Source organism: Microtus pennsylvanicus, chromosome X (genome assembly GCF_037038515.1).
Source record: "Microtus pennsylvanicus isolate mMicPen1 chromosome X, mMicPen1.hap1, whole genome shotgun sequence".
NCBI lineage: Eukaryota > Metazoa > Chordata > Mammalia > Rodentia > Cricetidae > Microtus > Microtus pennsylvanicus.
The window spans coordinates 102,685,565-102,713,116 of NC_134601.1; the positions used below are offsets into that span (position 1 = coordinate 102,685,565).

Sequence of the window (27,552 nt, forward strand, 5' to 3'; positions counted from 1 at the left end):
TCTTCTCTTTATGCACAAAAACATATAAATGAATGTGTGTGATAGATGAAAAACTTATTTAGTATTGTTTAAGTCTTATAAACTTGTCTCTCTAAGAAAATTTTGTCTTAAAATTAATGAACACACTTCAAAGAAATACTACACTAACAGAAAAAAATTGTAAAGAGATATCTTGAAAAATTGTTATCTACTTGATACAAGTTTGTATATCTGTTCTACTTCTCTCTTCTCTTTTATCAACAAAGGGTGGTTTATGTAATTACTGTGTCCCAAAAATAAAATATAGCTCAAAGAATAATTTGTCCTTACTTGAGATTCATTTCCCAAAAGTAGATAGTTCTCAGATGACCTGAAAGAGCATCTGAAGATGCTTGCACAAATATTTCCACCTACACAATGAGAAATCTTGCGAAAGTCTACTCAAGTGCTTCTTTATTTTCAAAAGTATTCAAAACTCCTGATTCAGGAATCTGTAACCATCCATGGAGAAGTTATAATTGTACAAACCATTATTTACTTACTTCTTCTTACCCCAAAACATTGGAATATTACAGGAAGAAGACATACAGTTTCTTATTGTCTAACATCAGTATTTTGTCATTTGTTAAGGGGAGGTGGTTTATTTCACTGATAGTCGTTATTTCCATTTTTGTTTGGTTTTCTTTAGTACTTCATATTTTACCCACTGATAGCCAATTTCAAAAATCTTAAGTTATCTTTAAGAAGTATTTTTACTTACCTGTCTGTAGCTCTTTCTCTCTGGCCTGCACATTAGCAAAGATGTGGTTAAAATGATTTGTAAAGGCCACAAAGTCTGCATCCAGGAATATTGGCCCTTGTCCCTTTTCTTTCAGTGATATGTTCTTAATTCTTAACTGCTCGATTTGAGGTTGAAGAATTGACAGCCTGTTGACTTCATCCTGAATCATAATTCAGATTATTACTAATATGTAACTTTGCATTTACTATAGCGTCACAAAGAAAGTTGTTTATAGTCAGCGATATGAAAACAAGTTAATGTTCTCGACAAATATCTGTTAAGAAATTTCCATACTCTCTCACAAGTAATCGATTTAAGAACAACATAGCTGTTTGTTCATTTTGAATCATCATGTATGATATACCTTAATATCAGACTATCATTATTTAGAACCATAAATCACACAAATGTGCATGTTTACAATGTTTTATAAATGAACACAAATTTAAATCTCACTAAATTAAATAAAATAAAGATGTTTATCTTTAATGCTTTTCATTCCAAAACTGTCATTGTTTTAAATTGTAAGATCATTCAGTGAATAATACTTTTTTTAATTCACATGTTTAATGCTAAAAGTCCCTAGGTGGGCAAAATTGACTCTCTATTTTTCCATGATTAAGTAATGGATATTCAAAGTTATATATGACACGTGAATTTGGAATTTAAATTGTATTTTTTCAGCCATATTGTTTTCTATGTAAATTCCTTGGTCTCATTTAAAGTGACGTGGCAATTAGTTTATGTTTCATATATATATAACTTGTACCACAAGAAATAACTCTGAAATTCTCTTTTCTCGTGCATTATCACCATGGTTGCTTACTTATAATTCATATCTAAGCTACCTTTCAAAAAAGTACTTGGGTTTGTTTAGTACTTAATATGCAAAAACATGATCATTAAAATTAAAAATGGGATCATGAGCCAATTAAATGGAGAGGAAATTTTAAAAAAAATTATAGCAATTAGGAACTAAATTTAAATCTGAGCTTACTGGAAATCATACTAAAATGACAAAATAAATTCTTGACTTAGGATGCATGTATGCTTATTTGGAGAATCCTATGAGTATTGATTGAGTTAATATTTCATAAGAACAAGAAAATAAATAGACAATACTTTTTTCTTCTAAGTTCTGAAGATATAAAGTTAAGTTTGAAAAGAATGTGGCTATGTGACTAACAGTAGGACTCATTGTTACTGACAACTTAGTTGCTTTAGAAATTGAAGACTGAAGATATGCCATCTCTTTTTAAATGAACTATTCAACTTCAAAAACTTGTTAACCAGTAGCTATTGTTTACATCGGGGAACTTAGCGTTCGTAGTCCCCAGAGTAAATCATATTTTCTGAATGTGTTTCCCCACTAAAATTTATACATTTACAAGGGGGAGAGGAGAATGGGAGAACTATGGTTGGCATGGAATATATGAAGGAAGGATAAAAATATTAATATGCACATTTAAATAATGTGGCACCAAGTAGAACCTTCCCCCACTTCAAGAAATGTAAACATATTTCTTCCAAATCTTAAAAGGCTCTCTCACCTCCAATATATTGGAGCATGAACTAAATTTGTATTTTAATACTTAAAAATCTCCAAAGGAAATAAAAAATAAATTAGATAAAAAATTTGTCAAACACTAATACCAGGCCACTAATATAATCTTAGCTAATCTGGGAATGATATTATTCTTATACCACTAAATATTTTACATAAACCAATTAATAAATTCATTAGGAACCAAAAGGTCAAGCAGAACGACAAAGAGTTGAGAGAATGGGATGAGACAGTGCAAACAGTATTGGGATCTTTATTAGTGAGTGCAGAAAAGAGATATTTTCCCTCTGAATAATTCCATAATAATAGAATACTTTAGAAATCTGTCTGTGATTGCTATCTGTGACTGAGTTTAAGACTACAATTGCTGTGTGACTCTTAGGCCACTGATTGGCCTTTACACGTCTGACTCACATTCCACTCACCTACCACGCTATGATTAGTACTCATATAATATAGACCTTCTTTTACATGGATGGTCTTTATTTATTCATGTTTCTGAGTGTATTATTCTTTGATTTAGCATCAAGTCATTCCAAATGCCCAGTGCAAACGCTTTTCCATTGAAGAAGCTGCCTGCTGGTTTCTGTCTATGTCATGTTTTATTGTTAGATGTTTTCCAACATTGTGTAAATCATTTATTCCCTTGGTAATTTTACATTATTTTATTTAATCATTCGCCTAGCAACTATGTCCTCGACATAGGTGGAAAAATATGATAAAACAAGGAAGTTCAACGAACTTCCATTCTGTTTCCTAGAACTTAGTGCTGTGGACTTAATTGTGGTACCTCAAAATATATATGCTGAAGCCTTAACATTCAACGCAATTTTATTTGGAAAAGCAGATTTGAGGAGGCACTAAAGAATAATTAAGTTATCAAGGTAGAGTCCTGATCTCATAGGGCTGGTTGCGTTACAAAATGAAGGAAATATCTCTCTCACTCTTCCATTCTGTCCAAGTACATGAACTGGTAAAGAACATAGGCATTACCAGTAAGGAGACAGCCACCTACAAACACTAAGAGAGTCCTTACAGAGGTTAATTTCAATCCTCCAGAACAGTGAGCAAACATTTACATTGGTTAAATGGCCTAGTCTGTGCTACTTGTTTTATCAACAAGCTAGCACATGTACACACTATCATTCTTGGTCACATTATAGTTAATCAATATCTAATTGTATATATAAGTATATTTCTTTATTTTGTTTGTTTGTTTGTTTTTGTTTTTCAAGACAGGGTTTCTCTGTGGCTTTGGAGTCTGTCCTGGTGCTAGCTCTTGTAAAACAGAATGCCCTCCAACTCACAGATATCCACCTGCCTCTGCCTCCCAAGTGCTAAGATTAAAGGCATGTGCTACCACCGCCTGGCAATATAAGTATATTTCGTAGGTGTCTGCTTCTACATTTGAATTTCAAGAATACTGTTCATATGACATCATCATTCTACATTGGCTGTTTAAGACAGGTTCTCACTATGATGTCCATGCTTTCTTCTAATAAAGAAAAGTGGCCCAGGCTTTTCCATTCCCAGTGACCATACTACCATGATTGTATTCACCATACTTTTGTTGTGAAACATACTGCATATGAACTATTCTTCAGAGAAGTGGAAAATAAGCTGAGGACTGTAGTATCTAATTGCAAATTAAATCTAAACATATAAATACTACAGGATGTGTGTTTGCCCGGTAATGCAAAGGTCTTTCTTATTTGAATTTGTTATGCAAAACTATATTTTGATTTTGTGTACTTTCTAGTAAATTTACAGAAGCTGAAGCAAAAAATATCAAGTGCTTTTTTTCTTTGGTTTCTGAACATCATTATATTTCCCTAATATCATTGGAGTTCAGTGTTTCTTTCTAGACCAAAACTGTCAGCTGTCCACATCCAGTCAGCCTTCATTTATACCATTCCTGTGAAAAGTATGCAAATTAATCTCTCTTCATACTAAATATACATCTTAGTCTATTAGTAAAGGTTTGTCCGTGCTATCTTTTAACTTAGCCTCTAATCGACTTCTCATTTCCCAGGAATAGTGTGAAGCTTATAGTAAGGATTGGAAAAGGCCAGGTTCTATTTATTATTACTAATTTTTAATTTCTACCAAATGAAGATGAGCTCTTTTAATCTCTTACTTGGACCCTGAGTGCCAGTTCCACCTTGTGTACTCATTTTCTTCTCATGACCCTGGCGAATGTGCAGATCACACCTCCTTAGTCATTGCCTCCTAATTAAGTCTAGTCAGTGGGGAGCCCTGTCCAGATTCTTCAGGCAGAGAGGATGATAAAATTGCTTGTTTATTTTTCTCGCTCTATTTCTATGCGCCTTGGGCTCACTCTTAAGGCAGCCTTTATTAGAGGGTTCTGACTCTCTCCTGTGTAGTCACAATTTCTACACTGATTCTTTCGGTCTTCGAAGAGGGACAAGTTTGGCTTGATCTGGTCTTTCTTTTCGGTTTTATCTATAAAGCAAGAACATTAGTAAAATACCTCTTTGTGAAGAAATACTATGCAAAATGTCTATTCTTATATGTGCCCTTAATATTATAGATGTCTTTTTTTTACCCTGTTTTACACCATAGGGCTTTATTGTTGACCTGCTTCTAGCTATTTGTATTGCTTACAATTTTTTCATCACGTGCCCAGTTTTCCGTCTGAAAAGAGTTCCAGTGTACTGGCCAATTTTTAAATTTTTTTAAGGATATGTGCTTTCTATACATCTTGTCTCAGCCCTCTGCAAACTGACAAAAAAATAATTAGCCATGTATAAATTACATACATCAATGCCAGAAGTACAATATCAATACAGTACTTCTTAAGACTGATTGTCTTTGTTTATATTTTGGTAGTTTTGATTCTTGGAGAAACCCCTGGGAGTTGAAAATCTCATTACTAAACATTTTTGCTATGGCCCTCTTGCAATTTGCCAAGAAATGCCTAGTGATCATGCTCCAAAGGAAAGAGGAAAGTTCTACCTTACAAATTTTCAACTGGCTTTTAATTGCGATTGGCTCTGTTGGGATGGTGGGTTGGGTTTTCAACCAGTTTTCGGCAGTAGTTGTTATCTGCTCCAAATGCTGTAGCTGATTATAAAAAGTAATGATGTTGTTCTGATACTCCAGCCAGTTAATTCTCTCACTCAGCAATTGGCAGAATTCTCTCCACCGGTTATTCAGTTGTTCTGAGGCTTGTTTGATACTTTCAGCATCAGCACCCTCTAGAAAGAAAACCAAAATATATATCCCATGAAGCCACAGTCTAAACGAGGTGATCTGAAAAGCAACATGTTTCTATTCCAAACAAATTCACTGAATTACTGAAAAAGACACAAGGACACATTTTATTTGTTAAAATCATACTATTCTGCCAAGCAAGATTATTCATTTGAAACATGAACCCAAACTTAGAAATTTCAAAGTCTTAAATCACCCAAGATAACATAAAAATTCATTTCTCAACACCACTGACAAAAAAAATCTTTTTCTTTTTTTGCGAGCATATTTCTAAACAGAAATAATAAGAAGGAGATACAAAAAGTAATAGGTACATGGTTCCCTGTACCTGGCTACACAAGAAAGTCATGGCTGCCTGTGGCTAAATTTTATTCTAATCCCCTGAATAGTTAAGGGGACTATCGATCATATTAAGACACGAAGGTGTAATATGATATGCTATTTACAATTATTAGTATATGATTGAGAATTATAACAACATAGTTTTGGGAGTAGCCACTACATAACTAGTAATAACAAGCTTATTTGTTACAAAGATTCTCTGGAATCTAAAATTTCAATTGCATAATTACTCCCTTTGAGAAAATGTATCATAATGAAATATCTAATGATTAGATGAGTAGGTAAAATAGAGAGATTGAAGCGTGTCTCTGTTTCTGACAAAGATCAACTTTATAAAACCTCGTAGAAACTGGAGAACATATTAATTTTCAATATAACTGATGTTTCTTAATTTTGCTTAATGATAATGCAAACCAGCAAGGAATAACAAAATACTTTGGTATCTACAAAAATACAATGAATATGTTTTATGAGTTATGTTGGTCATGGAATATAATGTGAAGCAAGTGGGCTAAGATGTTAAGCACTTCTCCAACAGGAATTAAGATGCAAATGAAAAGTAAAATTTTTACAAATCTATAAGAATGTAAAATCTACAGTATTTAGTTATATAATGAGCTTTATAACTTGATTATATCTAATTAAATATTGTAACTACCAATATATAACAAGTGATAATAGAGAAAAAGGTCTATATATGCACATATATAATTAGATTTATTTGAATTTAAACTAGCTGTTCCTCAAGCATAAGTAAACTGTGCTCAGTTAAGTACTCTCATCTGGTATCAATCAGGTGTCATATTTCTTTTCATTCTAGGAGTATAATAATAAGATCAATCTACTGAGAGCTGAGCTCACATGTTAATTTCTCCACATCTTACGAATCTTTAACAACAAATAGAATAAGTTGTGTTAATTAGAAGATATGGTTAAGAACATACAGGAAATAAGGAAACATCATCTCATATTTAGAAAATAGATGAGACAGAGTTCTTTTACTGAATTAAATATATTATTTTTAAAAACTTGATTATTGGAATTTTACAAATTAATTTTACATAAACTACGATATATACAAACATTTTAATTTGTTTTAAGGTTCATCAATGACAAATAGGTTAATTTTGGTTTAGACTTTTGTAAAACACACAGTCATCTATTTATAATAATTTAAAATTGTACTTAAGAACAATCACACTCAAAATTAAAAGCAGAAATTTCTGGTAAAGACAGGCGTTGAGCACAGAGAAGCACATCCTTCTAGATAATTTGTCTATAAACATTTTATAAGTGATTATTCTTGCTGTTCAACTTCTTTATAACTCATTTTTCTAAATTAACATGCCCAATGGTAAACATGCTGTCACTAGCACTTTATGATATAATTCTCAGTGTATATTAGAAAGACTCTGTGTGAACACATACAACATCAAATCAATAGTTTGCATCTTATGAAGACAGACACTCACAGAGCAAAATATAGGGGATTAAAAAATATATGAACAATCACATAACATCTTGTTTGCTTGAAAATGCTTGGACATATGATAGAATGTAATGTATTAATGCATTTTCCATTTTTGAGTGATACTAGAAGATACCTTAATATATGTCTGAGAAATAGTATGAAAATTGTTACTATATTGTTTTATGAGTATGTACTTGATAGGATTGATTTCCTTTGCTCAACTGAAAAATTGAAGTTTTATGACAACCTATAATTGTAAAATTTTGCAGAGTTTAAGGATCAATCATCCGAGCATCTGGTTTTTGAATTTTTTGTTAGCTATTTAAGAATACAAACACTGACTCACCCGCATTATTAAATATACTTAGGGAAACTATTTTGGAGAAGCACATTAGATTCTCAGAGATAATGGATCATAATCCATTCACAGCTCATATTCTAAACAACCACTGAAATAGTTTATGAATAAATATATTGTACCCAGAGGAAATGGATCATTACTTGAAGTGCATCCATTAATTTTATTACATGTGTACAGTGCATAACAGACTGCTAGAATAATTGTGATTATGCATCACCTTCCATGCAAGTACTTCAAAATTGACACCTAAAGTGAAGTATTCTTTATCAAGTGCATTCATCATCAAGTATGAAGCCTGGATAAAATAGTGGGGAAAAAAAGGTGTTTTCAGTTTTTTTTTTTTTTTAAAGTAGAAAATAGCTGAATGAATCTTGCACTTCCTAAGAACTTCCCATTTTGTTAAGCTTAAACTGAGGATCATTCCCAGCACATTTACCATCCAATAGAGTAGCATAACATGCCATAAAGATGTTTTGGTATTTATGATATATACAGACGCAAAGTTCCGGTGGGTTCTGTGACCATTCTTTTAAGCCACTATTGTGCTGCTTTTGGGAAAAAAAATAAAACCTTTTAAAAATGTATACTGCTTACTACTTCTAGTGAGCAAAATATACGAAATGTTCTAACATATGCCATTTCTATTTTCTGTTTCTAATGCCATAAATGTAGGATAAAATGTATTTCTATGCATATTTGTTTCTGTCAGCAATTGCCCTCAAGAACAGTAGCTCTTATGGTCTCCTTTCAAATAAAGAAACAGGCACACAAGCACAGGGGCTCTCCCTCTTAAAGTGGAAAGTAAATTCACGGAAATGCAGCCGTCAATTTACAGAATATGAACTCCATGCAGAGCATCAGCTTTAATGTCATGCAGAAAGAAGGGAAACACAAATGAAATTGCCCAGAATTGAAGTAGGAATAAGAGGAAATGTGTGCTTTTGTAGGAAGCTCTTATTTCAGAAGTGAGGCAGCCTAGCAATCACAAGTGACTTGATAATTTATCAACAAGTCATAAAAACTACAATCCCTGCCAACTTGACCATCACATGAAAACGTGCTGTATACATGTAAATAAATTTATGCATATAAAATATTTAAGCTATAAAACTAAATGTAAAAATGTTTTAGTGACTTGGATAACACATTGTTTAAGCCCTATTGATTTTTTTAGTTTAATTCTATTCTGGGCATATTAGGTATCACCTTAAATACTATACTCTAATATCTAATACTCAAGGCATGAAATTTTTCAAATGTTCTTTTGGTATAATATACTACTTTTAGTTATATGTTTATTAAATGTGATTGTCTCCAGACTGTAAATTAATATAAGAAAACTACATCTCGAAACTGAAAGTGAAGTGCCATTTAATGTAGAGAATATTGATAATGCTATTACACCATTATACTAAGTTCCTCTGGAAATTTAGGAAGAAGCGTCCCATAATTTAATAATTGGGACATGGGTTATACTTCTATGTGTATTTTTATGAATGTTTTGACACAACAATCTTTGATTTTTGATATTTTAAGTGTTCTTAAGGTAAAATAATATATCTGGACCAGTCTGTGTCTTTATATTTTGTGTGTATGTATTTATATACATATGAGAATAATATTTAAAAACAATCAAGAATTATTTCTAGCACTAAATAGATTAAAGCAAACTGTGCAGTGTTCTGGAATAAAAATGTGTATGAGACATGAAATTATGGTTCAATCTTTTCTCAAATTTCTGTAATTTCATTAATAAACAGAAGTAATTGTCTTAAATAAAAAGTTAAAGAACTTTGCAAAGTAAAACTATAAGAATCCAATGTTGATTAAGCAAAATAAGTTATCAGGTTAAAGGCTTAATTATTTCGAAATTAAATGATTTCCTCCCAATTTCTATTTTGACAAATAACAAAATGAAGTCTTACTTAAAGAAGTTTATGCTAAATAGTTTTCATGAAAAACAATGAAAGAATTTAGATACTATCTACTTCAGTAGAGCTAAGGAAACAAACAAAGACTTGGCACCTAGGTTGAATGTAAAATTATTCCCACTAAGGTTATAGCAAGCTACCACTTTTGAGAATAATCATATAGTTCTAAATCAATATATTGAAGATATACTTCACAAAACTTTGTTTCTGAGCAAAAGTTCCTAATAAGAAGAGATACCTTTATCCAGTACCATGTCAAGATAATCCTTATTGATATTTAATCAATTGGTGTTGACAAAGTAAGGTAATTTTTATATTACTTCAAACAATATTTTAAAGTTGCTGGATTTGTGTTTGGGGGAAGTCTTGACAGTGGGGTGTCTCTAATTCTTTTGCTTGATCTTTTTTTTTCCTGTGGGGTTACCTCACCCAGCCTTGATATAAGGGATTATTATAGATCTTATTGTATTATGTGCTGTGTTTGGTTGATTTTCCTTAGAGACCTGCTTTTTTTCTTTGAGAGGAGACAGGAGGTATACCTAGGTAGGGCTCAGGAGATAGGGAGTTCTGGGGAAGTGAAGGCATAGGAATATGTGGTCAGAATATATTGCATGAGAGAAGAATAAAATATGCAGAAAATATTTCAAAGTATAATTCTAGTAAAAGAGCCTTTAGGGTAAACATTTTGTTTCATAAATAAACTTTTAGCACTTACATAAGAATTTATATTTTAAAAATGGCCATTAATTTCTTTAAAATACTTCAAAATTCTAAGAAAATTTCCAGAACCTTGATTTTATAGAGAACATCATCTTTATTGGCTATCTCTTATTTTAATTTTTGATCATGGAATATCACTTATATTCTGGTCAATAGAGCTCGTGTAATCATAAAGAAATTTCTAAGAGTGATTTGACTTTACCTTGAGAGCACTATTTACAAGTAAAATTAACACCCATTTCCATGAGGTCCTAAATGAATTATAATGGTTCAGCTCTCATTTCCCTTCTTATAAATAATATGGTACAAGACTTATGTTATTTATTATAGAAGTCAATAAGGCAAGTAGATGAGGAAGATGTATCTTGACTTAAGAGTGTCACTGAAAGAATTGTTGAAAATCTTGGATTACACAAAGATTAATTTAATTTTCAGTTTTATGAACCATACCTCATGGCTCTTTGGTAATGAGCATCTAAAAGTTTTAAAGATAACTCTCTCTAAATTACAGTTGGACAAGAATGCAGGTTGTTATTGTATTTCTGACTTATTTTATAATTTGCATAAACTGAGAAAATTATTATATGATTTGTTTTTTTAAGACAAGAGAGAATAAATACATCCAAACGTTTTCATCAATTGCATAGTAAATATGGAAATAGTTTTGCTTAATAGGTTGCCAGAACTATGGGCACTATAAATGCTTATTGCCATAATGGTCCTAGCTAGAGCTTAATCTTAGTAAAGTTAACCCTATCCCTATCTTCACTAGCAGGCAAAAGTATAGCTTGAAATTTGATGAAAGCAAAGAAGAATATTTCAAACCATACTCCCAAAAGTCCATTGATCTTTGCTGTCTACCCAAGGTACTAATTTCATTCAGAGGCAATATTTTCTAAGCAAAATAATCAATATTATTTCTCAAGTGCTGTCAAATGTGCTGCTAAATGGAATTCAATCATTTAATTTGTATTTATTAAGGACCATCTATATGACCTAATTTTTCTGTATGCCTCTAGAAATTCCAATGTTAGCAAGTATTTAGATAATTGATTTTAGTATTTTTCATTACCTTTACATCTCTCTGTCTAGCTTCACTTAATAAAAATGAAATATATTTCCATGCATTTCTGAATATTAAATGACTTTTAAATAATTTAGTACATGTGTATATAAAATGATTTGAGGTCTGTTTGACATTTTATTATAAAAATTAAAGAATTTAAAGTTTAAATTATGGATTTTACATCACCATATTTAAATAGAAAGGTAATAATGTAGTTCCTAGGAAATTATAGAATGATTATAAGACTATTTTGGATCATGTAATTTTATTTGACTGAATATACTATTCAAACCATCATTTAAAATTACCAAGCAACATGTAGAAACATAATAATTGATTTTCTCAATTCTCAACTGGCATGTCTTCCTGTTTTTATTTTTCAGTTAACACAGTTATAAGACTCATTAAAAGAATAAAATGACTTGATTTCCTATGAAGATAATTGAATTTATTAATGCCGACAAGGCACTTAAGACTAAAAATAATTCATATACAGAAGTTATGACACAAAATTTAGGCAGTTTCTCAAAATGCTGACATATACAACAACTTGTTTTTTGTTGTTGTTGTTTATAATACACCCTTGCAAAAGTAAAAATAATCTGGTCCAGAAATTGCATTGATTTGTGATTTGTATAGTTACTTTAATTTATACATAAGTACAAGTCTAGAAAACAGAATTTGGAAAAAAAAGTTGCCTCACTTGACTTCACAATACTCTATAGAGATAGATTTTCAGGTACTCTCGGCAAAGAGTAAAAAAATAGGATAAAAATATGATGCAACCTTTGTGCTTTTGCCTCACTTAAGAGAAAGGTGAAAGTAAGCTTTAATTCCAAAGACAAACATTTTTATAAGACAAGGTACTCTAGAAAACATGAGAATATTAGTAGTGTTATACTTAATCCTTTCAACAAATTTTAGGTAATTTATAAAATTATTTTTTAAAAAAAATATAATTTACTTGATATTTTTTCAGTTGCTTCCACAAATAATTATTTCAGTAAAGCTCTGTCTTCTTAAACTTATTTTTAATAAATATTATCAGTGTTTTCTGAAAATTAAACTCTCCCTAATAGACTTATTAAATATTCTACTATAACTCATTTTCGACCAATTGACTCAAATTGAATTTCCCCCAATAATTTGCTTAGCATGAAAGAAAAATAATAACAAAAATACGAACTTCCTTTAATGTAAATTTGTATCCAAGAAGGGCTTGTCTGATATAATTCAGCTGATAAATACGAAACTATGTGTTTATCAAATCCCTAAGAAGATTATTTAAATCAAGTTCATGTAATTACCAGTCACCATCTGTTCCACCAGGGCCTGAGCTGATCTGCTGGCATCTTGCAGCTTTCTGAACTTCTCGGCTTTCTCTCGTGCTATGGCCTGCAGCATGATAGCAAAGGTGAGCATTTCAGTAGAAGCATTTTGAGTCTACACAGTAATTATAACCGAAACCCGATTTTTCAAGCCTTATGATACTTCATTTTATCAGCTCTTTGTGTAAATCTTAAAGCTATTTTTATCAGCAATATTTAAATCCTTCCATTCCCAAGACAATCAGGGTTCATATTCAAATAACTTTCTGAGATATTTGTTCACTATTTGTTAACCATAATTAACCTTTGAACAATAAATATAAAATCCTACCAATTACCCTAACCAGCATTTATCAATTAGCTTTTTTACTAATAGCTATGTAGAGATGAAAACCTGAACCACAAGGAATTAAAGCTAAGCACTGCTGTTTGAAAAGTATGTTAGTTGAGACAGCAAGATGACTCAGCAGGTGACACAGATCCCTGCCATCCTAATAGCCTGAGTTCGATTCATTGGGACCTAGGTGGTAGAATCCACAAGTTACTTCCTGCAAAGCCTTTCTCTGGCTGACATACATGCTGAGTAGTACACTCATACCTATACAGAGACACATGCATAAATTCTAAATTCTCAATCATATTTTTCAAATCAAATAGTTCACTATACAATGTATTATTAATATTTATGAAAAGAAAACTAAAATCCTGTCAAGTAGATGCCTTGGCATTACTTGAAGTACCAATAGCCTAAGAGAAAAATATGAACTTTATATTATGCGGCAAAAGACAACAAAGAAGTGCAAAGCCCTGAACATGAAAAGACACGTTTTAATATCTTTGCTTTCACTTGAAAATTTCCCAACAAATAAATTGTATTGTTTTGTGATTCTGTGTTCCCAGAATCCCATTCCAATTAACAGGAAAAGCTCAAGGATGCCTTTAAATTCAGCTTCATAAAGAGAGAATTGGACAAACACGAAAGGTTCTGACTTGTCAACTGACCTGAGAAATGCAAGAAAATAAAACCATGATACTAGCATCCCCACAAGTTCAAGATCAAAGGCAAAGTTCTAGTGTTCACCTGTCCTCAAATGTTCAAATCTGATGTGAGAAATGTCCTGTGCATAGCAGCTTATTGGCCCATGACTCATAATAATTCAGTATATTCTTCACTAAAAAGGAAATATTATTCATAATGGATTCTTAGTATATTCAGAAGGAAATAATGGACACATTCTGATTAATTATATAATGTAAACTATCAAGAATAACAAGGGATTTATTAGCCTTGAATTTATTTAAAAAATTTACTTTTCACTTTAACAACCACAGTTTCCCCTCCCTTGTCTTCTCCTATCCCCTCAAGTCCCCTCTTTCTTTTCCCCATTTATTCCCCAGAGGGAGACTTCCTTAGGGAGTCAATAATATCTGGTATAACAACTTGACGAAAGACCAAACCCCTCCCTCTTGTATCAAGGCTGAGCAAGGTAAGCCATGATAGGGTTTGGGCTCCAAAAAGCCAGTTTATGCACCTTGGATAGGACCTGGTGCCACTGCCTACCCACCACAAAAGATCAAGCTACATAAATGTCACATACAGTCAGAGGACCTAACTCAGTCCCATGCAGGCCCCCCTAGCCATCAATTCATAGTCTGGGAGCTCCCACTAGTTGGGGTCAGCTGTCTCTGTGGTTTTCCCTATCATGCTTGTAATCCCCCTTGTTCATATGATCCCTCCTCCCTCTCTTCAGCTGAACTCCAGAAGCTCAGCCCAGGGCTTGGCTGTGGGTCACTGCATCTGCTTCCAACAGTTATTGGATGTAGGCTCTATGATGACAATTATGGTAGCCACTAATCTGAATAGTGGGAAAGGCCCTTTCAGACAACCACTCCACTTTTGCTAGGAGACTTAGCTTAGGTCATCCTTGTGAATTCCTGAGAATTTCTCTAACACCAAGTTTTTCTCTAAACTCATAATGGCTCCCTCTATCAAGATAACTTTTTCGAGTGAAAAATTTACAGAAGAGAAAGTTAAAAGCCCAGAGGCAAAAGGCAGATGGGATAAATTAAAAAAAGCTGGCTAGAAACAAGTCAACCTAAGGCGAGGCATTCATAAGTAAAAATAAGCCTATTTGTATGTTTTATTTGGGAACTGGGTAGTGGCCCCCAAAAAGCCAAAAGAATGAAATATGTACAACACCGGAGATTGAACCAAGGACCTCACACCTGCCAGATAGTGCCCTGTCACTAAGCCACACCCCCACTATGCCACCTCCTTTTCAACTGTAAAACCACCACCACCAAAGACATGAGCCAGGATTTCTTGTTCCATACAAAAATAGACACTTCCATGGTGCCTCAGAATACATGTATGGCCGCCATCACTTTGACACCTTAAGGAAGAATTCATATAGAAAAACATGGTGTGCTTACTTCTGGGCTAATACACTGGAGTCAACTGGAGGTAACACCTTACAAGTCGCTGTCGAGATGCTGAGGTCAGGCTAGACATGGCACATGAGGTGCTCACCACCCAGTCTCCAGGCCTTCATGGGTTCCAAGACCACCACAGATGACAGAAGCCAACGGCTCTTCGTATGAATACACATCAGAGCCATCTGAAGAGTCTGAGCTCAGAGCTGATCCCGTCCCAGGCTTCCTGAGTCTGGGGTGAGACTAAAGAATTTACATCTCACCATGCACCATCTCATGGTGCCACATGCCTTTAATCCCAGCACTCGAGATGCAGAGGCAGGCAGATCTCTAGAGTTCGAGGCCAGCCTGGTCTACAGGGAGAGTTCCTCACTCGAACTCCATGGCTGGCTGGGTGGCTGTGTTGGCGATGGGAGTTTACCAAAGGAAGTGAAAAGATCTCACGATGTATTTTCAGTGCAGTCACATGCTTGATGGAAGCTTTGGGAAACGGTAGGATCAGTAGCTACAAAATGGCATAGAACAGCATACAAAATCCCACTGACCGTAACTAGGTTAAACAAAGGCCTGAGGGAGCCTGCTGGGATACGTCTGCTGCAGAGGAAATGGAGAAGATGCTTCCGGTATGTAACCAAAGAACTCAACAGAGTAAACCCAGAGACTGTATTTTTTTAAATTAGAGTCTAATCTCTTGTGAAATGGCACTTCTATTTTTATTACTAGTTATGTAAAATAACCTCTGTCTCCACGAGGATTCTGTCAGTAACGAAAATTAACACAAAACACTGAATTTACATCAACATGTAAGTAGATGGTTTTAATACAAGGGTATTAATAAGTTTATTGTAAATTATTAACCCGTGCCAATGCATTCTTTTGTAGACATGAACTGTAAAGTAAGCTCAACGCATTAGCTCGTAATTTTTACTGACTTTCTGTCATCTAAATAAAGATGAAAGGACATGAGCCTGCATGTCAGAAGGGCATGAGTGACTGGCTAGTTAGGAACCCAAGCTGTCACTGCAAATGCTTTGAGAATGGGGAGGGAGAAGGGTTTCCTTAATATAAAGCTTTTGATATATTTAAAATAAAAAGTTATTTCCCACAAAAAGATAACTTTTTCATTATTCTCCCCTTCTGTACCTCCCCTAGCTCAGTATTCTTGATTCCTAATGTTCCAAACCCCCATCCCTACCTTTTACCCTGCTCCCAATTAGTCTAGAGAATCCTTCCTGGTGTCCTCCATGTGGGTCCCTCTTACAGTCACCTTTTTAATCTAGCTTCATCTGGAATGTGGATTGTAGCTTGGCTTTCCTTGGCTTTATATCTAATATCCACTTACGAAAGATCACATGCTATGTTTGTCTTTCTGGGACAGGATTGCATCATTCAGATAATTTTTTTCTATTTCCATCATTTTGCCTGCAAATTTCAACATGTCATTGTTTTATGTCACTGAGTAGTAAGTACTCTATTGTGTAAATGTAACATATTTTCTTTATTCAATCTTTGGATGAGGGGCATCATGGTTGTTTCCAGGTTCTGGCTCTTACAAGTAATGTTGATATGAATATAGTTGAGCAAATATTCCTGTGGTATGATGGTATATCCTTTGGATATATGCCCAAGAGTGGTATTGCTGAGTCTTGAGGTAGATTGAACCCCAATTTTCTGAGAAACTGACATTCTGATTTCCAAAGTAACTGTACAAGTTTGCACTCCCACCAGCAATGGAAGAGTGTTCTTTTTACTTCACATCCTATTCAGCATAAGCTGTCATCAGTGTTTTTGATTTTAGCCATTCTGATTGGTATAAGATGGTATCTCAGAGTTGTTTTGATTTGCATTTCCCTGTTGGCTAAGGATGCTGAGCAATTTCTTAAATGTCTTTTGACCATTTGAGTTTTTTCTGTTAAGAATTCTATGTTTAGATCTGTACCTCATTTTTAATTGGATCATTTGGTATTTCGGTGTCTAGATTCTTGAGTTCTTTATATATATTAAAGATAATCCCTCTGTCAGTTGTGGGGTTGGTTAAGATCTTTTCCCATTCTGTAGGCTGCCATTTTGCCTTATTGACAATATCCTTTGTCTTACAGAAGCTTCTAGCTTCAGGAGGTCCCATTTATTGATTGTTGCTTTCAGTGTCTATGCTATGACTGGAGTTATATATCAGAAGTTGTTTGCTATGCCAATGTGTTCCAGGCTACTTCCCACTTTCTCTTCTGTCAGGTTCAGTATAACTGGATTTGTTGAGGTCTTTGAACCATTTGGCTTTGAGTTTTGTGCATGGGGATAAATATATATAAATATATATAAATAGATGTATATATTTAAATATATATAAATAGATGTTGACACACAGTCATTCCAGTACCGCTTGTTGAAGATGCTTTCATTTTTCCATTGTGCAATTTTGGCTTCCTTGTCAAAAATCAGGTGTTCATAGGTGTGTAGATTAGTATCAGAATAACTCACTGTAAGAATGTTTGTTTAGTAGGAGTTAGTCCCTGGGTTTAATCCCCAACAATAAACATAATCCCTTTTGACACAATTACACTGTCTGTCTATCTGTCTGTCTGTCTGTCTGCCCCTCTCTCTCTCTCTCTCTCTCTCTCTCTCTCTCTCTCTCTCTCTCTCTCTCTCATCTGTTTGACTTTGATATCAAAGCACATCCAGATAAAAGATTATTGCTATAACCTCCCACTTTTATTTTGCTTTTTCAAGACAGGGTTTCTTTGTAGCTTTGGAGCCTGTCCTGGAACTAGCTCTTGCAGACCAGACTGACCTCAAACTCACAGAGATCTACCGGCCTATATCTCCCAAGTTCTGAGACTTACTATTTTCATTATTACTAAATATCCAAAGTACAATATTTCTAAGAGAGATACATGTTTTGAAATTTAATATTAAAGACTAGGGATGCAGTTCAGTAGTAAATGCTCATCTGGCATATGCAAAGCCTGGGTTCCTTCTTCAGTGCTGCAAAATACATATATACCATATATCATATATACACATAACATTTATACATATATGTATATACACACACAAACACACATACGTTTTCAAGGTAGTTGGAATAGCCAGTCAATCAAGGATGAAGCTCAACACTGTAGCTCAGTAAATGCTCTATTCCTGCCTAATAACAACCCCTTTAAACTTTTAGAATTTGTTTCCTGGCACTAAAAAGCTCTTGATTATTTTGCCAACAGTCATGTTCAAACTTCTAACTTCAGAACTATGCACTGAATGTTCTTTTATGCTCACACATGGACACACACATACATACACAAACACAAAGGAAAATACATACACACACACACACACACACACATATATATATATACAGACATACACACAATGAGTAATTATTCCTCATCTCTTTTTTACTTTTCTTTATGATATGTATGACCAGTAGCATTTATTTTACAAATGCATATCTTTCCTGCTGAAATATAAACTATATGTTTCCATGTAGCGTCATCTGTTTACTTGCAAAAGATAATACCCATCTCTGTACAACAACTTGACACATATTTATTCTATAATAAAAGCTATCATGCAGAATATTTTTTTCAGAATTTTCACATTTTTTTTTTTACTTTCTTCTATTAAGCCCTGATGTGATAAGTACATGTTTTGGGTCCTACTTTTTATGAAAACATATCCACCCTCATTATTAAGTTTCTCTAAATGTTTTTCTCTGGAAAATAAGTTCTGCTTTTTTGTATGCTACTTTTTTATATTTTTGATTTGTGTGTGTACTTATATATAATTATTCAAATTAAAATTACTTTTATATTATAATGTAGCTTTGAATGATTTCACACACAGAATAGCAAATGTTTTGTTTAATATTGTCCTCCATTTAAAATAGATTCTAAATCATTTACTAAAATGGATATCATTTCATGTCAAAAATGTAGGAATCCAAGAGGCACAGTAAAGTTATTCCATCAACAATGTAAAATAAAATATAGTCTCAAAAAAGGTCTTAAGAAATCACAGGGAAATTATAAATTCTAAAATTTATAACTAAGTATGCAAAATAAAAGGCAATTTCATATTATGAAATTAAGAATATATTGTAAGAATAAAATATAAAAATTACACATAAAACGAAGTTTATGGATAAATAAGCGACTTAAAACTCATGACATTTATTTCTCCTTCTTTACGGGCATGTCTTAAAAGCTTTCTCCTTTCAATGCATTTTCTGTAATAAAATAAAAGTAAGTTCAAGATTCCCCATGGCCCTATCTTATCTTTAGAAGCAATTAATTTTCTATTCACTTAGCATTCCATAATAAAGTTTTGTACTTTGACAAAGAACTAATTTATCCACTCACATGTTTATTCAGAAGTTGTAGCATCCTTCATATCTGTAAAAGAGCTTCTATTTAAGTCACCTGTGTGGCTTTAAAAATAATTTCTCTGTATAGATAAGTATTTATTGGGTTAAGTACCAAGTTCTTTCTTAGCTTAATTAAACCAAAGTAAATACAATAAACAAACCAGCATAGATCAAACAAACACAGAAGTAAGTTCCACATCCTAACTTCGATATACCAACAATTAAATTTATATGAAAATGGCCCTAAATCATTTGGACACTTAAAATGGGAACATGTCCTGCTAGGGATGATGACAATACCTGGGAAATGCTGACCTTGTCAAATTTTTTCATTGGAATAGATCAGCACACTATGTTAGAATGCTTTTTGTTTTTCAAAAGAGACATTGCAAGTAACATGCAAAATGAGCATCTGAAAGCAGTTTTTAAGGTGCTTATTATTAAATTGGAACTAAAGATAGATATTGAATAATTAATTAATTGATTGATTGATTTTTGTTTTAATTGATGGCATAAGGCACTAAGAGTAATGACTATTTGGTTTTCTTTTTAAAATGTCATGAAGAAAGTGGAATGTCTAAATCTATGATTTTTTTTTTCTAAAAATACTTGGCTAGATTTGCTAAGTTGAGAGGTGCCTGATTGCTTAGGGTAGCTTGTAGGTACCTGCACTAAAAAGTGATTAGATTCAGTGTCCTTCTCTAATGTTGGAATTTTTAGAAACCATGCAATGCTGATGCAAAAAAAAATCATAGACTAGCAGGAAGTCCTAGCATAGTATCATCTAAGAAATCAAAGGCCTAACTGAAAAGCAAACTCCTGCTGCTTTTGTTTTCCAAATTTCTATAATGGAAACATATCAGGATCACATTTAAATCATAGCAAGTCTGGTTTAACAGAGGTGACATGAAAAATTCAAAAGTAATGTAATATTAATAACATGATGGACCAGCTACAGATTGTCACCTTTCGCAAATTAATGCAAAGATCATTGTTTAGTATATTTCTCACTGTCATACAGGGTTATAGAAATTCTACAGTTTAAATATCTATTAAGAGACCAGAAACAAACATCTAGATAGCCTAATTTTCTGTTTAGTTTCAGAAAGAGAATTTTCTGAAAGAGAATGTGTAAAGGTAGATTAAGGAGGTAATCAGGTATATTTAAAGTTTCCAAGAAAAGATTCTGCAAAAATGTGTTTAATACCTTGTTTATATTTTAAATTAAGTCCTAAGAGTATACACAAAATAACAAAGTATCCCTAATGAGGAACACTACATATCATCCCATTGATTGGACACACTATACAATCAGATTAAACCTACCAAGTTAGATTTATTGCTCTGGACTTGTAGGAAAAAGTTATGAGACAAAGATATATATCTGAGAATACTTACAGCTTAGATGTTATTTAGGATTTATTTTATCTTATGTGTTTTGTGCGGGTGTATGTTTGTGAACCCACTGCATGCCAGGTTTCCATGGAAATCAGAAGGTATCAAGTCCCACAGAATTAGAAGTGCAGATAGTTTTGAATGATTGTGTGAATCTTGGAAACTGTAACAGTTCCTCTACAAGAGCAAGTGGTGTTCTTAAACACTGGGCTAACTATTTAGCCTCTTAAATGCTATTTTAATGAGAATGAATATAGAAACTTCTAGAACAAAAAAATAAAAAATGAAGTATGAGAAATTAATTTTCAAATATTGAATTGAAACAAGTGAAAAAATGTTAAAATGTATAATATATAGTAATAAGCTAAGGGAAGAGGGAAATTAGTAAAATATAAGAATGAGGGAAGATTTGGAAGAACTGAGAAATGAGTGGGATAAGGGTGCACGATGTGAAATTCCCAAAGAACCAATAAAAATTGTGTGGTGGCACATGCCTTTAATCCCATCACTCAGGAGGCGGGGACAGGCAGATCTCTGTGAGTTCAAGACCAGCCTGTTCTACAGAGCAAGTTCCAGGACAGGCACCAAAGCTACAAGAGAAACCCTGTCTTGAAAAACTAATAATAATAACAATAATAATAATAATAATAACCTCTTAGTTGTAAATAAATGGAGAAATTCAGGAAAAAGAAGAAAAAAAAACTGGTGAAGTTTTATCATTCGAAATGGTAATTCACTTATCAATCTATAAGTGAATTAATAATATCTAGCACTTTGATGATAAGGGCCTCTCCCGAGTACAAAATAACTTACATAAACTGACAAGTGAAGAAATTAAGAAAATTAATGTACACCTGAGCTGAATATCCATCATCAGCTCTCTCAAGGATCTTTAATACATATACATTATATTTAGCTTGAAGGAAATATCTAGGCATATCATTTCATGCCCTATTTTAGCAAGCAATTAAGAATGATGTGGTTATTTCTGAAGATGAAATTTAAACTTCATAAAGGAGACCCAGGAGGCATCAGAAAATGACTTAAAGGATATTGTACATTGTTAGTACTTTCAGTCTATCATATTGATTTTATTGACATTTGTTTTTAAGTGGTAAATGATAAGAGGAAATTTTGAATCTATATTCCTGAAATTGTGGGTGGGACTCCATTTTCATGCTTGATCAAGTTATTTTAAAAGACAGACATAAGATTATACACAGATAACTGTACAAATCAAAATAAATAAGAAATCAATTAACTCATAAAATTATTAAGGTGATTTACACATATGTGGTTAAATATATCATCTGAACTCTGAAACTTAGAGGATGATCTTTCTAGATAATTCTCTACTCACAGAACTTTTACACTCATGATTTTCAAGCCTAAGTTAGAAAAAGTAATCACAGGTTATATGAAAAGAAAGGGAGGATATTTGAAAGGTTTATGTTTGGATATGAACAAGGTCATAGGGGAGACTGGGGGCTACAGGATGGGTTAATTAAAGATTTATGAAGAAGAAGCCTTGTCGAAATCCTCTAGTTGGTAAGTCATAAAAAGCAGGATATGTGTGTGTGTGTGTGTGTGTGTGTGTGTGTATGTACCACACACACACGCACACATATATGAAATTTGAAAAAAATTACCTTTCACCTTTCATGGGTAACAAAAGCTGTTCCCAAAAGACATGGTTACTACCTGAAATTCTTAGTTTCAGGTACACATAGCTCCTATGAGTCTATGATCAGGGAGGTCAGGGGGCATCTAAACAACACAATCTATTGCCATTTATCTTAGCTGTGTTCACAATAACTAGAAGGTAAAATCCTATTGCTGAAAACTCATAGCACATAGAAAATTTAACTAGCTTACATAGTGGCCTAGATTATATAGAGCCAGAAGATTCTATGCAGGCTGCCAATCCATAACTTCAAGCAACTGGCAAGTTTTCCTCACTGGTGTAATCATGGAATGATGGTTATAATAGAAGCCAAATGCTTTTTGATTGGATATGAGGCTAATTCCAAGGGAGGGATTTCATGCCTCATTCTGTTAACCTATTCAAAACTTAGAAAATCATGGTTTCTGTGGTAGAACATACTCTTGATGTTATGTTAAATGTTCATGCTGCCAAAGTCTCCTATAAATTTGTATTTTTTTAGTAAATAGATTTATATTGCCATCAACTTTGGCCACAGAGACTTCTTTCTGTACTGAGTAGCAGTCATGGCAAAGATGCCTATTTGGTCCAAGTGTCAGCTTTAAAGAACTGTGAGTACTCAGCTTTGAATCATCTGCATTAACCTTCCTGGACATAAGACACAGGGATCTTCCCTAAGCCTGAGCAGAAAGAATGTACGAGTTGATGATTGAGGAAGAGAGGGCTTGGAAATGTAGATTTCTTGACCTAACATGGCTTTCACATAGATGAATTCATATCATCTGTAGTTACTTTCGTTAGATTAAGAAATTCAAAATTACCGTATGAGCAGATGAGGGGCTATCAAGTCCCCATACTTAGAAATAGAGCTATTAGCAATTCATAGTTTCTGAAAGAGGGAGAGATATTACTCTGTTTTAGAAACCTGGCTATTGGGAGACTTCCGGTGTTCCATTGGATGGTCCCAAACCATGCCCTTACTGGCTGCACAAATTAGATTTCAGAGTGTATTTATAACAATCAAAAGAAGACATTAAATTAGGAGAGTGATAGAGTAAGGGCATGAGAGAGGTTGAGAAAATGCACTCTATAAAATTAGGAAAATTTCAAAGGATAAATAAAAGTCATATATAAAAAGAATTATTTTAAAATCATATCAGAAAGTAGACCTTAAAATATATTTTGAAGTAAGACAATTTGACTAAATCATTATCTTTATATATTACCCTTTAATTTATTTCCAAAATTGTAACATAAATAGTAAAAATATACTTCTTATTTTGTGAAACGATTTACCATAGTCTATCATGATGCTAATGAAATCATATTTCATAAAACCAAAAACCCCTTCATAATAAAGGTATTGGAGAGATCAAGGATAGAAGGACCATATTTAAATGTAATAGGGCAATATGCAGGAAGCTGACAACCAACATCAAATTAAATAGAGAGAAACTCAAAGTGATGCCATTAAAATCAGGAACAAGAGATACTTTGAATGATGGAGCCATTATGAGGTTAACCAGAAATCTGGCACTAGAGAAATCCCCATGAATACAAAGGATGACCCTAACTAAGCTTCTAAGCAACAGTGGAGAGGGTACCTGAACTGGCCTTGTCCTGTAGTAAGATTGATGACTGTCTTAAATGTCACCATAGAACTTTCATCCCACAACTGATGGAAACAAAGACAGAGACCAGCAGAGGAGCACTGGGCTAAACTCCCAAAGTTCAGTTGAAGAATGGGAGGAGAGAGAGAGAATATGAACAAAGAAGTCAAGATCATGATGGGGACACCCACTGAAACAGTTTACCTGATGGGAGCTCATCAACTCCAGTTGGACAGGGAAGGAACCAGCATAGGTCCAAACTAGACCCTCTGAATGTGGGTGACAGTTGTATGGCTGGAGCAGACTATGGAGCCACTGGCAGTGGCACCAGTTATCCCTACTGCTTTTACCCAATTTTTGGAACTCATTCTCTTTGAATGGATATCTTGCTCAGTCTAGATATAGGAGGGATGGCCTTAGACCTTCCCCAAAGCAATGTGTGTTGCCCTGTCTGAGCGGTGGATCGGGGTGGGTTAGGGGGGAAGCTGGAGGGGAGGGGAGAAGCAGAGGGAGTTTGAGCTGGGATTCATATTTAAAATGAAAGAAGATAGTCTGTTTTCCTTTTAAAATAAAGAAAAAGGAAAAGAAAAAATCATATGAATAGAAAAATATTATTACAAAAAAGAAATTCAAAATAGCTAAGTTACAAATATAAATACATGCTAACTTCTAAGAATGTAATAAAAATTATCCTTGCTCATTGGGCATCCTTAAAAAAACATATCTTTTTGAGTTGTGTCTTTAATAATGTGATATGTGACAGTATTATATTTGCAATCATTTAAATAGATTTCATATATTATGACTTAAATACTAATGCATATAATTGCAAGTGGTATTCTGTAAGTAAAATTATTTCAAATTCATTATTTGGAGCCTGTTTCTTTTTATTTAGCATGATTTATAGGAAGTCTTAGAAAACACTGTTAATTACATACCAAAAATGAATTCTTTGTAATTATATTGAACCTGAGGAACAAAGCCCTGATAATTTCCAAGAAGATGGAACAGCTCTTACTGAGTCAATAAAATACTTGTTGCGAAGATCAAACTGTATAATTTCAGAAGAGAATAAATGTAGCTAACTATCTGCTACTAAAAACAAGTACTGAAAGTGATTGCACATCTTTTAGGTGAGCTGATGCAATATATTTATTTTGGCCTGATTAATATGCAATAATTCATGATACATGTTGGTTAATATAAAATAATATTTTGGGTATGCATAATCAGGGTCTTCTAACATCCTATGCTACTGTACTTTATTCTATTATTCACTATTCTATTATCTAAAATTTCTAAGTTCTAGAACAATCTATGAAGTAAAACCAAGATGAGTACATTATCTAAAGTTTTTACTGACGGATAAATGCTGCCTAAGATAAAGAATCTGAAGAACTTTCCAGTACACAGCAGAATCTGAAAAGATTTTCCCAATTTGATAATTTTAGAAATGTAAAATATTTTATATACTAAACATCATTTTTCTGTATTGTTTCAACCACAGTGACCATAATGCAGTTATTTGAAAGAAAAGAATTTGTGATCAGCAGAAAATAGGAAGAAATATAAGATATGAGGTGGAACATACATTGACTTTTTCTTTCAATTCTAAGATGTTGCCTTCTTTTCGATAGACTGCAAATTCAGGACTCTGCAATACAGCTTCTGAACGAGTAATCCAACTGTGAAGTTCAGTTATGTCGACATCCAACCTAAAAGAGCAAAAAATAAGGTTCATTATTATTTTATTATTTCTTTGTATAGAAAGGAAAAAGGAATTTGTTTACATTTACCACATTCCTCCTAACCTAATGCTACAATTATTGTTAATAGTATCAACATCTTCCTTCGTAGATAGACTCAAACTTTGGAGTCAAGTTTATTCTAGAGTGTCATGATCACAGTGTCTATTTTATTTACCCACTGCAGCAATTATCTGTAAAGGATCTCCCACAAACTATTAACTAGACTTCACTTGAAAGTGTTGATACCTGAAAAATTACTACCTCTCCAAATAGCTCTTATTTTTAAAGAAATATCACAATGAATTTAAAAACTACCCTCTTGGTTGACTTGATTGAACAATAATTCTGATATTTATGTTCTCCATAAATCAGTGGTATCCAAAACTTATCTCTGGGCTTTTACATGCAACTTGTTACAGAAAATGGGACATCAATAAGCTTAACCCAAGAAAAGTCTTCAAATGTTTGTAATTTTTCATCTTTTTAAAAAATTTTATTGAGCTCTACATTTTTTTCTGCAGCAGGATTTTTTTTTATTTTTTTATTTTTTATTGAGAAAAGGAAAAAAAAGTTTCCCCCTCCTCCTAGCCTCCCATTTCCCTCCCACTCCTCCCCCTCCCCCCAGTCCTCTCCCCCTCCCTTTCCAGTCCAACGAGCTGGACTGAGCTCCCAAGGTCCCAATGAGGAGCAGAAGGAGGGAGAACATGAGCAAGGAAGTCAGGACCACGAGGGGTGCACCCACCCACTGAGACAGTGGGGCTGATCTATTGGGAGCTCACCAAGGCCAGCTGGACTGTTACTGAAAAAGCATGGAATAAAACCAGACTCTCTGAACATGGCGAACAATGAGGGCTGATGAGAAGCCAAGGACAATGGCACTGGGTTTTGATCCTACTTCATGTTCGGGCTTTGTGGGAGCCTAGCCAGTTTGGATGTTCACCTTCCTAGACATGGACGGAGCGGGGAGGACCTTGGACTTTTCACAAGACAGGGAACCCTGACTGAGCTCTACATTTTTATCTGCTCCCCTTCCTGCCTCTCCGCTCCCTTTTAACCATCTTCCAAGTTCCCCATGCTCGCAATTTATTCAGGAGTTCTTATCTTTTTTTTCTTCCCATACAGATTAGATTTATGTATGTTTCTCTTGGGGTCCTCATTGTTGTCTAGGTTCTCTGGGATTGTGATTTGTAGGCTGCTTTTCTTTGCTTTATGTTTAAAAACCACCTATGAGTGAGCATATGTGATATTTATCTTTCTGGGTCTGGGTTACCTCACGCAAAATGATATTTTCTAACTCCATTCATTTTCCTGCAAATTTCAATATATCTTTATTTTTTTCTGTTGTATAAATTGTGTGTAAATCGACCACATTTTCCTTATCCATTCTTTAGTCGAGGGGCATTTAGGTTGTTTCCAGGTTCTGGCTATGACAAACAATGCTGCTATGAACATAGTTGAGCACATGTATTTGTGGTACAATTGAGTATCCTTTGGGTATATACCCAAAAGTGGTATTACTGGGTCTTGAGGAAGGTTGTTTCCTAATTTTCTGAGAAATTGCCACACTGA

At 33.6% G+C, this 27,552-nt stretch overlaps 1 protein-coding gene across 8 annotated transcripts in view; it reads right to left on the reverse strand.

Annotated features, from left to right (window-relative positions):
• Dmd (dystrophin) overlaps positions 1-27,552 on the reverse strand; it is a 2,313,977-nt gene that overhangs the window by 1,359,970 nt on the left and 926,455 nt on the right. For all 8 annotated transcript variants that reach the window (XM_075957213.1, XM_075957212.1, XM_075957218.1 and 5 more), the window contains exons 18-21: positions 25,827-25,950; positions 12,757-12,844; positions 5,301-5,542; positions 740-920 (exon numbers count right to left, since the gene is read on the reverse strand). In XM_075957213.1, the coding sequence (XP_075813328.1) occupies positions 740-920; positions 5,301-5,542; positions 12,757-12,844; positions 25,827-25,950 (635 nt within the window). The remainder of the gene's footprint in view (positions 1-739; positions 921-5,300; positions 5,543-12,756; positions 12,845-25,826; positions 25,951-27,552) is intronic.